The following is a 15,738-nucleotide window of genomic DNA, read 5'->3' as shown; positions in this document are numbered from 1 at the left end:
TCACCTAAGTCCAAGCCACTTGTACAAGCAAGCTTGACTGGAAGAGTGGCAGGTCCTGTGCACCTGCTGACATTGGATGATGCCAGAGGCTTCCTTTGCCCAGGTGGGCCTTCAGTGGCTTGGGAAGGCCGCTCGCATACAGCTGTGTCCTGGCACTGTGATTTACAAGAATGCCTGTTAGCTCTTCATTCTTGGGGCATACCCACCTAGAGTATGAGGTCAGGGCTCTGCTCACTGGCAGAGTGATTTAGGGCAAGTCAGATGAAACACATGAAGCCATTATGCAGCATGTGAGTATGAGGTCATGCTATTATCACTATTGTTATTGTGCTCAATCGTCTCACTCTCCTCAACCAGCAAGTGGAGTCATTAAACTAGACCATAATAGCCAGAGGTTACTGAGCACCTGCTGTAGGCAAGGCAGCTTCCATCTATTGCCTCATTCAGTCCTCAAAACAACCATAGCGGGAAGGTACCATTATTATTAGGGAAAAAACAGGCTCAGTGCTAAAAGTCACTCACCTAAAATCCCACACTCTGTGGTAGAGTATAGATTTGAACCTCAGCTAACTCCAGAGCCTTCTCTTTTTGCATTGAGGCCCACTTACTCCAACATGCCAGGATTCTGCTGGCTGCTGGGACAGTGTGTATAAACCCACTGCATTATATGCTCACTGACAAGAATTGGGTTTTTTCTTATGGCAACGTTAGGGGTGGAAAGGGCACAGATTTTAGAGATTCAAATCCCAGCTCTACCACATCCTAGCTTAATTAGATAGGTGTCCTTCCAGCCCTCTTCCTACTGCTGTATCACATCCATACAGTAAAGTATGCAGATCTTTTGTGAACAACTCTATGACTTTTTCCTGGATCCACATACACACATACGTAACCACCAGCCATATCCAGCTGTAGAACGTTTGCAGCACCCCAGAAGGTTCCTGTGCCCTTCCTAATCAGTATGCTTCCTCATAGCCACTTCTTTACTTCTTTCACATTCAATCTGTTTAGCTTATTCTTGAACTTCATTATAAATGGAATCATACAAAATACACTCGTTTGTGTTGTTAGGTCTTTTTTTATTATTTATTTATTAGAGAAATAGAGAGAGAGACAGCAGGGGGGGAGGGGCAGAGGAAGAGGGAGAAGCAGGTTCCTTGCTGAGCAGGGAGCCTGATGCAGGGCCTCGATCCCTGAGATCATGACCTGAGCTGAAGGTAGGCGCTTAACCAACTGAGCCACCCAGGCACCCCCACTCTTTTGTGTTGTATTTTTTTTGTTCATCTTTATGTCTCTGAAGGTCATCCATGATGTTACTTACCTCCAGCCGTCGTTTTCTCTTTTTTATAACCATGTGATATTCCATTTATATGTATATGCTACAGTTCATCCTTTCTTCTGTTGGCCAACTTTTGGGTTGTTTCTGGTTCGGGGCTACACAGAATAAAGTTGCTATAAAATTCTCGTACGTATGTATTTGTATTTCTTTTGTAAGTAACGTGACCATATGGGTGAAATTAAAAATCAAGAGGAGGGAAAAAGGCCATCACCCTAGTGTCCTGACACAAGTGTTTCATCCCAGGGTAGAAGTGGTCAGTAGCACTTGCGGGTGCTGCTACTTTGTATTTTGTGAGGTCAGATGTCATTTTTGTTTTTATTCTGTACCTCTTCAGGTGAATACCAGAGAAGAAGTGGAAGATCTTTGTCGCCTAGACAAAATGATAGATCTGATCATTCCACGTGGCTCTTCCCAGCTGGTCAGAGATATCCAGAAAGCTGCTAAGGGAATCCCAGTGATGGGGCACAGTGAGGGGATCTGCCACATGTATGTGGATTCAGAGGCCAGCGTCGATAAAGTCACCAGACTGGGTGAGCCAAATGGGGCCCCTGCTTTGTGCAGGCAGGATATTTATCAGATCCTGTGTGGCTCGGGAGCATGTTACTAGAAACAGTTCTTTGTCTTCCTTCTTTCAGTCCGAGACTCTAAATGTGAATATCCAGCTGCCTGTAATGCTTTGGAGACTCTGTTAATCCACCGAGATCTGCTGAGAACTCCATTATTTGACCAGATCATTGACATGCTGAGAGTGGAACAGGTATGACAAGTTCCAGGACTCCTACATCACTTCCTGTCTTCCATTTTGAGATTTAGAAGCCTGTGGGATTAGACCAGGAGCAAGTGCCATACCATTTAAGGCAATTTAAGAAGCAGTGTTTTTGAGCATTTACTGTGTACAGAGTTCTGTGCTAAGTACACAGAGAGTGAGACACATCCCTGCCTTGTCACATACTCAGATAGCCCTCTTATTCAGGCAGCATAGTTTAAAGTTTGTTTCTGAACACACATTCCTGTTTGGATTTGATTTGAAAAAATTGTGCAGAAATGTTTTCAAACAGAGATATATATGTGTCCACCCCTCCACCAGTGTCTTCAATTACCAGTATTAATGTACTTCATACAATGATATTTGGGAGTCAACAATTTGTATAATGTTTTCTCTGGATTATTTTATTACCATTTTGTTGAGGTTGTAAAAACCAGTGCCGGTAAGTTTCAGACAAATATATGTTCCATCTTAAATTACTAATTGCAAAAGAATAGAGGCTCTCCAGGCAAAAATGGACAATCTTAAGTTTTCTGGCAGAACACATTGTAAACTTTAACATCTGATGTCATGGCACCCTTTCATAATTACATAAACAAGCACAGCATTTAGAGAAAGTGACTGCTGGCTTTGGTTGCTTTGATCCTGTGTGTATCTTTTTGCTTTCATCCTTTAGCTGGAAAGGAAGGCTCCATTCAGCTTATAGATGGGTGGGCACGGTCCCAATGAGAACCTGAAAGGATTGTTTTGAAAATGAAAATGCACCCCACAAATTAAAATGGAGTTCACTCACATGATCACTCATGTTTAGGGCCTTCCTTGACACTGTTGGCCTATTTGATGGGCCACCTATGTATGCCAAACACCACACTGGACTGGACTAGACAGGAGGAAAATTTTCCTTTAGCAGCCAGGAATAAAACTCCAGTCCTGATTCAGACAAACCCATGATATCCTTAGTTATTATCAAGATTGCCTTGAAATTCTTTAAATCAAAATCAGTCAATATGTGTACTTCATGTAACACTTTTGTGTTGTAGGAAGTAAATCAGCAGGGTGACTTGCCCAGAGCAGGGCTCAGGGATGGGTTTCCTGTCCCTGAGGAGCATGGTTGGACCCCAGGCCTGGAGGAAGCGGGGTCCCAGGTAAAAGGGCCTCGGGAACAACAAGAACAGGACAAACACTGCTTGTTACAACTTAAATTCCTCCAGCCAGGAGCATGATTAGCCCCAGAGTCTGTTGCTGAGCTGAGCCTCGAGGTGGGGCCTGACTGACAAAAGTTGGAAGTCTGACAGGTAACCGCGGGTTGAGGTGGCTACCAGCTAAATACTCTTTTCCTCTGAAGCACACCTAGGACTTCTCTGGAGGGCAGGGAGTAGAAATAGATATGAGCCATCTCCCCCTTTCCATGTGAGTCCATGTCTGGGTCCACTCTGCAGGGGACGGGATTTATATAGTCAAGTGTTCATTTCAGCAAGATGCCAGCAGTCAAGGGCTTATGTCGATAGCCTGTTAAATGCCTTGCACATTCTTAACATTCAGAGGCTTCCTGCTTAAATCCCTGCTCAAGTTTTACTGAGGGCCCCTGGCCGGCAAGTGGCCAGGCGGCGTTTTCAAAAGCGGAGCATCCTGGAGGGTGGTGGGCTGCTTCTGAAAGGAAGGCAGGGCTGGTTTAATCGTCCGTGCCGCAGCAGCCACAGGCTCCTCACCTTCAGGCTCATCCGGCTGTTTGGTCCTAGAGGAAGAAGTGCGAGCTGGCTTCCTGCTGCCGGGTTTATATTGTCACCGCTCGACTTCCTCTGTTCCAGGTGAAAATTCACGCAGGCCCCAAGTTCGCCTCCTACCTGACCTTCAGCCCCTCTGAAGTGAAGTCCCTCCGAACGGAGTATGGGGACCTGGAATTGTGCATTGAAGTGGTGGACAGCGTCCAGGAGGCCATCGACCACATCCACAAGTATGGCAGCTCGCACACAGATGTCATCGTCACGGAAAATGGTCAGTGCGCATGTGCCTCAGGCCTACGGCACCTGCCCTTTTCCATCCTGGTCTCCATGGGGTCCTGCTCCTCTCAGCCCCTCTGGCTGCAGGAAAATATAGTCCGAATGGGCTAATGGTAATGCCTGGCATCGGTTGTGTTTGTGGGTTCACTGAGTGCTCTCCCGTCTGCTGCCTCATTGTATTGTCACTGCGGCCCCGGGGGAGGAGGCAGGGAAGAGATGGTTAGCTACACTCTGGAGATGACTCACTCTGTGCCACAGGGATTACCATTTAATCCGGACAACAGTCCCTCCAGGCTATTGGAATAAACCCATTTACAGCTGAGGAAACCCAGGCTCAGGAGGTTGAGGGCAGAAGCAGCTCTCCACATACATTTATTCACCGCACAGATACGTACCGAGAAACCACCGAGCTGTCAGGCACTGGAGGCCCAGCAGGACAGGCAGCCAGCATGGCCCCTCAAGGGATCTGCAGACGGTTTATTGGGGAGTCACAACACCACCAATAATAATAGCTAACGTTTACTGAGCACTTACGTGTGCTGGGCTCTGGGGTGAGTGCTCTATGTGTGTCAAGTCCTTTTATCCTCCACACAACCCTGTGAGCTAGGTAATATTGTCAGTCCCCATTTTGCTCAGGCACAGAGAGGTTCATAAACCTGCCCAAGGTCACCTAGCTAGTGGGTATGGAATTGGGATTCAGACTTAGGCATTCTGGTTCTGGAGCCTTATAAAGAGATAATATAGTCAGGCCATTGCAGCATTAAGGGTATGTCTACAGGGGGAGATTTGGGTTCCAGCCCAGTCTTTCCCAGGCAACTACTCTTTCCATAACAGGGCTGAGGAAGCTGGTTAGCCTTCTTCCTCTTCAGATTTTTCACAAGTCTGCATGTTTAATGTGTAGGGAAGCTCTTCAGGGGCCTGGGCTCAGCCCTGGTCAGCCACCAGTGTGTGACTGGAAGGAGGGATATTTTCCCTGGGTCGCCCTAACTCAGTGTCTTCTCTTTATGCTGCAGAGAAAACAGCAGAGTTCTTTCTCCAGCACGTAGATAGTGCCTGTGTGTTCTGGAACGCCAGCACCCGCTTCTCTGATGGCTACCGCTTCGGACTGGGTAAGAAAGATTCTGGTCAGGAGAAAAAGAGGTCCCTTTGTGAATCACCGTGTGGTCCAAGGAGCATGGTGAGGGTGGAGGAGACACATGAAGTCACATGCTTGATTAAGATAAAAGAGAAGAGTTATGGGAGGGTAGTTGATGAGAGAGAATCCTCAGAGCAACCTTGGGCCGGGAGAAGTCCTGTGCTCTAAGCATTTTGTGTATTAAGAAGGTAGGTGCTTGTTGTTGTTTTTTTTCCATAGATCTTTGAGATTCAGAGAAGTGAAGTAATTTGCCCAAAGCCCCCCCCAGCTGTCTCTCAGACCCACACTTACACAGGGCCAGAGCCTGGGTTGCTCCCACTACAGTACGGGCAGAGCACAGCATGTCTACTGCACAGGTCGTGACAGGCGTGCGTGCCGAGGTCCCTCGGGAGCTGTTGCAGACTCACTTCTTCAAAGAGAAAGCCAGGTTGCCTGAGAGGAGGGATTCCCCATGAGGACAGGACAAAAGAAGGTTTTAATACGTATGCTGGGCTTAAATAGGCAGCATCAAAAACAAACAGGTAAGCCCAGAGGTGCAAGGTTTATTTCTAAAGCACACCTTTGAAATAAAAAGCTTCAGAAAAGCACCCTTAAATAAAAGAAAGACCTCCCTTCTCCCCTTCCATCATTAGAAATACAATCTCCAGGGGCACCTGGCTAGCTCAGGTGGAGCATACAACTCTCTTGATCTCAGGGTTGTCAGTTTGAGTCCCATGTTGGGTGTAGAGCTTACTTAAAAGTAAAATCTTAAAAAAAAAAAGAAAGAAAGAAAGAAAGAAAGAAAGAAAATCTCTATTCCCCAGTGTGGAGATTTTTCAGACAGTCCCTCGTTTTCAGGGGCACCATTATAAAGAGCACCAATAGGTATTTATGACACATCTGAGAATTATTTCAACCACTTAAGACATTTTAAAACTCTAAACTTTTGAATAGATCTGCCTAGAGAATAGTTCTCACTGAATTAGTAAAGGTTGTTAAAGAGAATTTTACTCAGTTATTCTTAGTCATTAGACTCTTTACTGTTGGTTACCTGTTTGTTATGTTGGGGTTTTGATTTAATTGTCACATCCCTTGCATTGATTTTTGTCTTTCATGTTGTTGAAGAAGAAATAGCAGCGTACTTTTAAGGGCTGAGTTACCTAGCTTTCAAGCAAAAGTCCAGGATTGGGGAAGAGCAAAAGACCACTCCATTGTCTTTCCATCACGTGCTCAGAGCAAATGCTCAAACTCTGGCTGAGTTAAATTCCTATGAAGTGCATTAATAACCGTGACAGATGGTGTTTATTGAGCACTTACATATTCCCAGATCACATGCATTGTCTCACTTAGTTCTACATGATGGGTTCTGTTCTTTTCCTCATTTTCCAAATGAACTGAAGCACGGGAGATGGTTTGGTCATGTGCCCAAAGTCATGTGGTCCCTATGCTGTTAAACCAGAATTAGAATCTGGTGGTCACACTCTCCTTGCCAACCACTACTACCCAGCATGTCCCCACTTGGGCCTCTGCCCTGCTGGTCTCTGCCTGCAGCGCCTCTCCACCTGCCCCTCTGCTGGCTGGATCCTTGTCATTGTTCAGGGTTCAGAGGAAAGGCCCTTCCTCAGGGAGGCTCTCCCTAACCACTCTACCAGTGTGGTGTCCCCCCGACCCACGCAGTCTGTCCCAGCACCCTTCCCTGCGCTCCCATCACCACATGAAATTATTTGCTCAACTGTTCTTTGACTGCCTTGCCCACAGAAGTATGAGGTCCAAGAAAACACGACCTTGCATAGGTTATTCACCACTGCCTCCCCAGGGCCCAGCGTGGTGCCTCTTACATAGTACATGCTCAGTAAAGTTGTGACAGACAAGGGAACCCTGCCTCCACTATATACCATGCAGAACATCCAGACAGACCCAGGAAAACCTCTAACGCCCCAAGTCTAAGCTTAGAGCAAGAGGGAAGGAAAATGAACTGACCCCTTTTCATGTATTCAGTAACTGTCTAGTGAGTGCCTCTGTGCTAAGAATTCTGGAGGATACTGAGAACATGTCCCAGCCCTTCCATTCTGGGACTTAGAGAATATCTGAGGAGATGAACCTCAATACTGGACATTGTTGTATACCTCAAAAAAATGCCTGAATGTCAAATTATGATACACAGTCTAGACACTAAGCAGATATCAGCCAGCACTCCTAGCATTATCAAAATGCATTTGGGATAAGAGTGCAGAGGAGAGCCCACACATTGTGTTTCATTAGAAGGGGGCTGGTCATGATTCATAGCGACCGGAGGACACGTTGACGGGGACCGTGGAACCCAAGCTGATCTGGGGAGGATGGAGCAGGAGTGGGCAGGATGAGAGGGTGCCACGTGGGGAGAAGGAAGAGCTGTGGGTCTGGTGGGTGGACAGGAAGCAGGGCTGGGAAAACCCGCATCCTCATCCATGCTTTTTCTCAGGAGCCGAAGTGGGCATCAGCACATCGAGGATCCACGCACGGGGACCGGTAGGACTTGAGGGACTGCTCACTACTAAGTGGCTGCTGCGAGGGCAGGACCACGTGGTCTCAGATTTCTCAGAGCATGGAAGTTTAAAATACCTTCACGAGAACCTCCCTGTGCCTCAGAGAAATACCAACTGAAAGCATTCCAAGAAGAGCAGGGAAAGATTCAAGAGGTCTTCACAGTTAAACTTGTCTTAAGAATCTCAGGGGATGAGCCAGGTCTCATCTCCCACTTCTGGAAGGGTCTGCCTGTTAGAAAGTGCACCAAGATGCTTCTGGGCTCCATTTGGCTACACCAGTCTTGGCTAATGTGCATATTCCAATTCACCCTTCTCTTTCATAGTTAGAAAATAATCGCTGTGAATGGGGACTTTGCTTAATTGCTGCAGTTAGGGATTTCGCTTCACACAGTCCAGTTCCCCTCATGATAGGAACAGAAAGGTGCAGCTTCCCCACAAAAAAGCCAACGGGAAAATCATGGACGCTTTTACCTTTTTATCGCCTCAGTGAGGTAACGTCTCCCCTGATGTTTGGTTGGCACTAGGGCCCATCACACCTAATCTGTCTTTCCACATTTCATCTCTTTTTGCTCACACTCATCTTCAAAAAGGAAAGGTTTGGAATTTAGAAGAGGGGCAGCTCTTCTTTTTAGCATTCTCATCAGAAACAGTCACAAAAGTGGACTGAATCATTTCCACTGGGAAGATTGACCTTTTATATTTATTGTGGAGTAAAGATAAAGCAGCATTTCAGATGCTTGTGCCTCTCCGGACCCAGAAGATTCGGCATGACCCGGGATACAGTTGGAACCTGGAGCTGCGAGTCCCAGGATGAAGTATCTACAGCAATTATGCTTGAAATTTTTATATAAATTATTTTGTCATCCTACCCTTTTCCTCCAAAACAAAAATTAGAGGGTTATTTTAATACTTTGGACTCTTCCCCCTTTTTGAGAAATAAAGTTCTTATGAAAAGCCTGTGTGCGTGGTTAAAGTCCGCACCCTCGCTTGCCCTGGCCCTCTTCTTCCTCCGCCCTCCCTGTGGCCCGCACACCCGCTTTGACACACTGGCTCTTCCCAGAAAGCTGGTTGGGGAGAGCATCTGTCTGCCGTGTGTGTCTGTGGAGGCAGCACAGGCAGATCCCACGGGACGGACCCAGACCAAGAGGAGAGGAAAACAGGAGATTGGGCCCCAGGAATGTAAGGACCGAGAGCATGGTGACAGAGTGAGGTCGGCGGGTATGGACAGCATGAGCGTGCCGCCACTCGGACGGCCGTGGCCCCAGTCCCAACATCCTTAGTTCACTTCGGAAGACCCTCCCTCCCTCCATCCAACTCCTGTTTTAGGGTCCCTGGTGCCCAACAGTCTGCAGTTGAAAGCTTTCTTGTCTCATGGGGGCCCTTCCAAAGAGAGAAGCGCTCACTGACATGCTGCTGCTTATCCTCTGAGGATGTTTTATGAGCACAAGAATCATGGTGTCGTGTGGAACATGTTCTCAGGCCGGCTCCCAACTCTCCCTCTCATCCAGAGCCTTACATGGTCCGGCAAGCCACCCTGCCCGCCCTGCCCTCAGAATGGGGAATTCTGGCATAGCTTGCCTGAAAAGGCAATAAACAAAGTCCTGCCGGAAGCTGTATGGCAAATACCACAATCAGCTCCCAAGCAGACAACAAATACCCCTGGAGTCGAAAATAAAGTGACCCAAGAAGGCCGGGGCCCTTGGGGAAGACTCGGCTGAGGAGGCAGGCCTGGATCTGGGCCCTGAGCACGATGAGTCACAGGAGTAAGGAGTGGGCCGAGCATTCGGGCAGGGGACTGGCCCAGGCAGAAGTCCAGAGGTGGGGATGAAACAAGTCTGTGGAGCAGTGAACACACCAGTGCAGGGCAGAAGTTCGTGTGGGTAAACAGGAAGGTGTTACATCCCAGACAGCTGATAGTGGTAGAATCCCACAGGAGCCACCCTTCTTGGGGCAGGGGATGGGAATGGGGTTTGGGCTGGAAAACACAGCTAAAGCTCACTCATCCCACAAGGCCATTCCCCTGTAGCAACCTCAGGCTTAGTCCTTTTCTACAGAGGACTGTAGGGCCATTGGCATTCTTTATTTCTCCACCACAAGTGAAGAGATCCCCAAAGGAGGGTCAGAAGGCAGCCATTGCCTTGTAAGTATCCCCACCCAGGCAGTCTTCAGTACTTACTGGTTTGTCCCGTAGGAAGGGGGCTTTTTATTCTGAAATCCCTCCTGTGGTCCTGCCCTTTTCCTAGCTACCAACTCTGGACAACAGACTGTTGAACCAGCCAATCCAGAAGCTCCCACCTCCCCCACCAAGGGGGAAAAAAAGCCCTCTGGGATATGTAAGACAACAAACGTTCTTCAAGCCAAGTTTACTTGAGTTTAGGTTTTCTGTTACAGCCAAAAGTATGTCAGTGATACAGTATATACATACATTATGGGGCCATTTAGGAAAGTATTCATATGGGGGCCCCTGGGTGGCTCAGTTGGTTAAGTGTCTGCCTTGAGCTCAGGTCGTGGGATCTCGAGCCCCACATCCTGGCTTCCTGCTCAGTGGGGAGCCTGCTTCTCCGTCTCCCTCTGCCTCTCTCCCTGCTTGTGCGCTGCGCTCTCTTGCTCTCTCTCTTTTTCTCAAATAAATAAATTCCTAAAAAAAGTATTTGTATGGAAAGAAAGGTGGGCAGCCAAGGACTAGATTATAATAGGTGTTATTTGCTCTATATCCCTTATGTTGTGGAACCATCTCTTCTGTGTTTTGCAAGTAATCCCAGTCTCTGTGATTCAGGGGAGGTTATGCTGATCACCCCCCTACCGCACTATTTTTAGTGGTAGTCACATGACTCGGCTCTGATAAGTCAGAGTGCTCTGTTTCCCTGCTTACTGTGACTGCTTCAAGGCTGGGCATACGATGATTTAAACTTGGCCAAATGGCACACTAGTAGAACTAAATTTTTACTGCAGTTATTAGGAGAAACAAACTGTCCTCCTCTTTCCACATAGAGAGAAGTATCCAGCACAAAGGGAAGGGAGCCAGGGGATGTATAGAGACTTTGCCCGCCTGGCTCCATCAGTGCCTGAACTGGACTGGTAGGCTGGACTCCATTGTTTTCCTTTTTTGCTTAAGCTAGTTTGAATTTGGTTGAGTTTTGAGTTCTATCTCCTCCATCATAGAAGACTCTGGATAACATACCTGTGTTCAATTGTCTGCTCTGCCACTTACTAAACAAGTGACTTTGGGCAAGTTACTTAGGTTCTGGGAGCCTCAGTTTCCTCCTGGGAACATTAACATCTCCTTCGTCCTAAGTGGTAACGTAAATGCTTGGCACGGCATGGGCACATGGCAAGGACTCCGTAGGGGCGGGATGGTCATTTGCTGTGATTTTTTAGGTGCCCAGCTGTGTGCTTGGTTCCGTACTCCACAAGAAAACAGTTTTCTCCTGTTATTCATGAGGCAGTTTTCAGAAGCCAGATTTTCCCATCTCAGCTTCATCTGGTCACCAGAAGCCCAGCTTTGCCCTCTGCAGAGCACTGAGCCTGAGATCAAACATTTCAGCACTTAGAGCGTGTGGGCAGCTGCTACTGAAAAGGGAGTGAGCAGTAGAGACCTTATTTGGGGTCTGGGAAAGAGAAGGTGGACCCAGGTGAGCATCACGCTCTGCCTGAAAGAAGAGGTGGTCCTGGTTTGGCTGAGGGGAGCAGGCCTGCTCTACGTAGGGGGTGGGAGCAAAGCAAGACTTTGGGTCTCCAGATACTTAACTAACATGAGCTCTGCAGAACAGCACAGAATACGTGCGGTGTGTGTGCACTTCTGAACTAGAAATTCATTTCTCAACTTCCCAGCGAATGCAAAGAGTTGGCATATTTAGATGAATCCTCTGGCAATCTCATCTGGCTAAGGCTTTACATCTAATCAAGTCTCTTTTTTGACTCGAAGCAGTTGTTGACGTGATTACTCCTCACTTTTGCCTCTCAAATGTACGCGGAACAGAGTATTTCTGGGTAGCATTTTGTGCCCTGTAAGGATAGTGACCATGAGGCCGCAACTGTGGGAGTGTTATCAGGTACAAGTCACAGAACCCTCAGCTCAAAGTAGTTTAACAAAAGAAAGGGTATTTATTGGGTTACATAACTGAGGAAATCCAGATGCGTAGTTCAGACATGATTTGATCGGGGCTTGGCTCCCTTTCTCTGCAGATCTTTCTAAATCAGTGGTTTCCAAACTTGAGAATCTCAGAATCACCAGCAGGGTTATTAGAATAGATTGCTGATTCAGTAGGTCGGGGATAGGGGCTGACAATTTGCATTTCTAATAAATTTCCAGCTGCCGCCGCCAATCCAGAAACCACACTTTGAGCATGACGGTTCTAGAGGTCCACTGGCAGCAAAGCTGTCCACGTTGTGTGTTGGATGATGGGAGAGTGTCAGATAAAACTACCATCAGACAAAAGTTCTATGCTCCACTCTTATTAAACTGGCCTGAATCAATCACTGTAGTAAATGTAGAAATTGAGTCGCATTGTCCCGGGAAATGCGAACAGCTAGGGCTTGAACATGATAGAAGTTCATTTTTGTGTCCGGTAAGAAGAGGTCTGGAGGTAGGCTTCCCAGGGCTGAGGCCAAGGCTCCATGATGTCATCAGGCAGTTGGGCTCCTTTTGGTTTCTGCTCTCCCATCCTAGGGTAAGGCCCTCATCCCTGTGATAGTGATCTCCCTACCGTCAGGACCATGTTCCAGAACCACAGGCAAAGGAGTACGTGCCAGCTGCCTTGTCCACTTTTGGGAAGGCCCATCCAACTGCTCGTCCAGAACTGGCTTGTGACGCCCCTCCTCACTTCTACAAGGAATCTGGGGCATGTGACTTTTTTATCTGGGCATATTGTAGCTCTAAGAAGGAGTCTATTGGTAAGGGAGAAGAGAAATTGGGTAGGGGAAGAAAATTATTCTGATTCACGGAGATGGGAGGGGGATCCATTCACCTGCACAATATGGCTTCTATGGAGGAGCCGTTTCGTGCAGCCACGTGGACAACTCCAGCTATAAGGGAGGTTGAGAAATACAGCTTCACAGCTGGGCACACTCCTCCCTGAACAAAAATCAGGATCCTTTTCATCAGGAAGGAAAAATGATAAACATTGGGTAAGCTGCTAGCACTGTTTGCCACGATTACCCTAAACCCTCTCTAAAGACTAGCTTTTTCTAGAAACCCCCTTGTTCTCTTGAGCTCATTGATGGGTTTTGTAAGTCGGGTTTGGGGGTAAGCTGTGGGAAAGCCGAATTGCTCTGTAGGAGATGGAGAAAAGGCAAACCTCCTGGGCACCTCTGGAGAGGAGGTGGGAAGTTAGAGTTGCCCTAGGCAGAGGGGACAGACTGAGGATCTGCAGGGAATTAGGCTGGAGAAAGCTAGTCCACCAAAGTGTAAAAAAAGCCATCTGTTTGTAAACTGTTGGCTCCATGGGGCTAATTCTCTTGGAGGTTCTTGAATTTTAGAAAAAGGCAACTGTCACAGTAACAGTTATTCCAAAGGATTAGCCAGTGCCGTATTGGAAAGAGCTCGCATCTGAGAGTCATACTGGCCTGCGTCGCTGTCTATCAATTGTGTGAACTTAACAGACTTACTTTTACCAAAATGGGCCTCAATGTCTGTATTGGAAAAAGTAGACGACTAACCACCTACCTGTCGGGAGAGATTCAGGTAAGGGAGTGAACACCCAGCTCAGGGAAGGAGCTCCATCAGCATTAGCCACAATTAGCAATAGGGCCCCTCCTGGTATGTCCATCTTTATATTCCCCAGTGGCCCAGCTAGGAGCAATGCCTACAGGTACTCGCTGACCACCTGGTGAAACGGACCACTTTGGCAGAGTTATGGATGTGGCAGGGGGCGGGGGAGAGGAGTGCCTTCTCTGAGACCCTTGGGCCATTAGGGACTTGGTGTGAGGGTGGCAGCCTAAAACGATCACACATCTTTGCTGACCTCAACTTCAACCAAGGAGTGTCATCATTCTCACATAGTCTTGAACATGAACATGCTCTTGGAGTCTATTGGAATGGATGGTGGGTTACATGTTACAGTCTCTTTTCTGCTGGTGCTTCTGGCAAAAATCAATGAATAACTTTATAACTGCTCTTACTGACTGAACTCCCTCTTTAGTGAGAGTGAGATTTAAAACTTGGTTCAGTGCTCACTGAGAACCTATTATGTGCCATATGCTGAGAATAAGAGACATTCCCTCTACCCAGTGGTTTGAAGCTTAACCTGGAGAATTGCTGCTCTGTCCCAAGATAGTTCTCCTTAACTCCCAATCTTTACCACCTTTTTGACCCCCATTCCTAGGAGAACCCTTTGGCCAATAGGAAGGCACTAAACTAGACAGCCGCACTCCAGGATGGAAGGGAGGAGGGTTCACTCCCACCTCAAAAGAAAAGCAACTCTCTCTTTATTCCATCTGGCCCTAAGATTCCTCTAACACTAGAGGGCAGTCTGGCCCCACGGACCTAAGGAGGTCTGCCCTATACCTCCCGGCCATCCTCAGGCTTTTGACCTGGAGACAAGGGCTGGCACAGTAAAATGACTTTCAGAAACCAACTTACCTAGAGGGTAAGAACGCAGGATTTTTTTAGACGAGAGACAGGACAGGGTTTGGACCTTGATTCCGCCATCTTCTAGCTGTTTGCCCTGGGGTAAGTGTCTTAACTTCTCATAACTTTGATAATGGGTTTTGTGAGATTATATGTAAAGCACAATGTCCAGCCTATGGAAACCTTCAACAACTGTTAGCTGTTATATTTATTTTGTTCTAAGGAATGTCTTTCTCTTATTTCTGGACATTGCTCTTTTATTTCAAGTACAAACATCTCTTCCTAGGAAATGTGGTTGGGGACACTCTGAGGCGATATCTCCTATGTATCAGGCACTATAGTAGGAGCCTTGCATGTGATGTCACAGCAATCTAAAGAGGCACTTGTTATCCCCAGTTTACAGGTACAGAAACTGAGGTTAAGAAAGGTTGAGTAAATTGCCCAAGGTCACACAGGAAGTAGTAGAACCTAGATTAGAACCTAGACACCTGGGCTTCGGAGCTCTTCCCCACCATAGTGGGCTGTAGCAGTAGTATTTCCCTAGAAGCTTCTTGTACCTTAACCCAAGGTAAGTTGTAAGACTGAAGAAGGAGGTTGCCATAGCTACTAACTGGACCCCTTTTCAAGTAATCAGATCCTAGGTCTGCTCCAGTTTTGCAAGAGGAGATGCTTGTCTGGAAACTCTCCTCAGCACCTGCCCCTGGAGGGAGCCGGCTGCACCTGAATTATTTAGAGAGTCTCTAGACACTTGATATAACGAGCAGGTGTGGATGCTTCTCTGACTTTCCCTGACATGCCTTTACTTACCCCTTTTCCCTCTCCCTAGTTGCCTGTGAGGAAAAGGAGGCATCAGCCGTCTCCATAATGTGTAGGTGTCTATCTCCTCCCGAAAATTATTTGTAAGTGGACCATTTTCCTTGCAGATTTCCAAATCATGTTGATTTGAGTGGAAATTGGTGTAACTAAGACCCTAACTAGTAAATGGACAAATTGTCTTTTCCTATTGATACACAGTTCCTTTTCCTCTATCCTAAATTTATACGAATCAGTCTTGGAGACTGTTTGTAGAAGTGAAAAAAACCAGCAGGTAACAAAAATGTTCATACTACAGATTTCACCAACGTAAAAAAACAAAACAAAGCAAATCATGCTTAGAAAATAGACTGGAAGGAAATATGAATATAAAGGTGGCACTTAGACTATAGATTTTAGGCCATAACAGCATAGGGAATAGCATAATAGCAAATTATTAATAACTCCAATGATTAGGGTCATGGGTTTTCTAGGATCTGCTCCCCACTCACACACCCTCACCTGGGTGCTCACATCCACCATGTCCTCTCTCTCACTTCCTGTTCATGGGCCACTGTGCAGCCTCAGTTGTCCTGGTGGGGAAGAATCATCTCCATATCTGCTCCTGATCCTC

At 47.0% G+C, this 15,738-nt stretch overlaps 1 protein-coding gene across 2 annotated transcripts in view; it reads left to right on the top strand.

Moving 5' to 3' along the window:
- ALDH18A1 (aldehyde dehydrogenase 18 family member A1) overlaps window positions 1-8,701 on the top strand; it is a 38,013-nt gene extending 29,312 nt beyond the window's left edge. For both annotated transcript variants that reach the window (XM_032432442.1, XM_032432441.1), the window contains exons 14-18: window positions 1,674-1,869; window positions 1,975-2,096; window positions 3,914-4,100; window positions 5,119-5,214; window positions 7,681-8,701. In XM_032432442.1, the coding sequence (XP_032288333.1) occupies window positions 1,674-1,869; window positions 1,975-2,096; window positions 3,914-4,100; window positions 5,119-5,214; window positions 7,681-7,862 (783 nt within the window). In that variant the 3' untranslated portion in view covers window positions 7,863-8,701. The remainder of the gene's footprint in view (window positions 1-1,673; window positions 1,870-1,974; window positions 2,097-3,913; window positions 4,101-5,118; window positions 5,215-7,680) is intronic.
- Window positions 8,702-15,738: the final 7,037 nt, after the last annotated feature.

The sequence above is a fragment of the Phoca vitulina genome, unplaced genomic scaffold (genome assembly GCF_004348235.1).
Source record: "Phoca vitulina isolate PV1807 unplaced genomic scaffold, GSC_HSeal_1.0 scaffold48, whole genome shotgun sequence".
NCBI lineage: Eukaryota > Metazoa > Chordata > Mammalia > Carnivora > Phocidae > Phoca > Phoca vitulina.
Note: the sequence above shows the minus strand (reverse complement) of the source record. Positions and strands in the feature narration are given on the sequence as shown.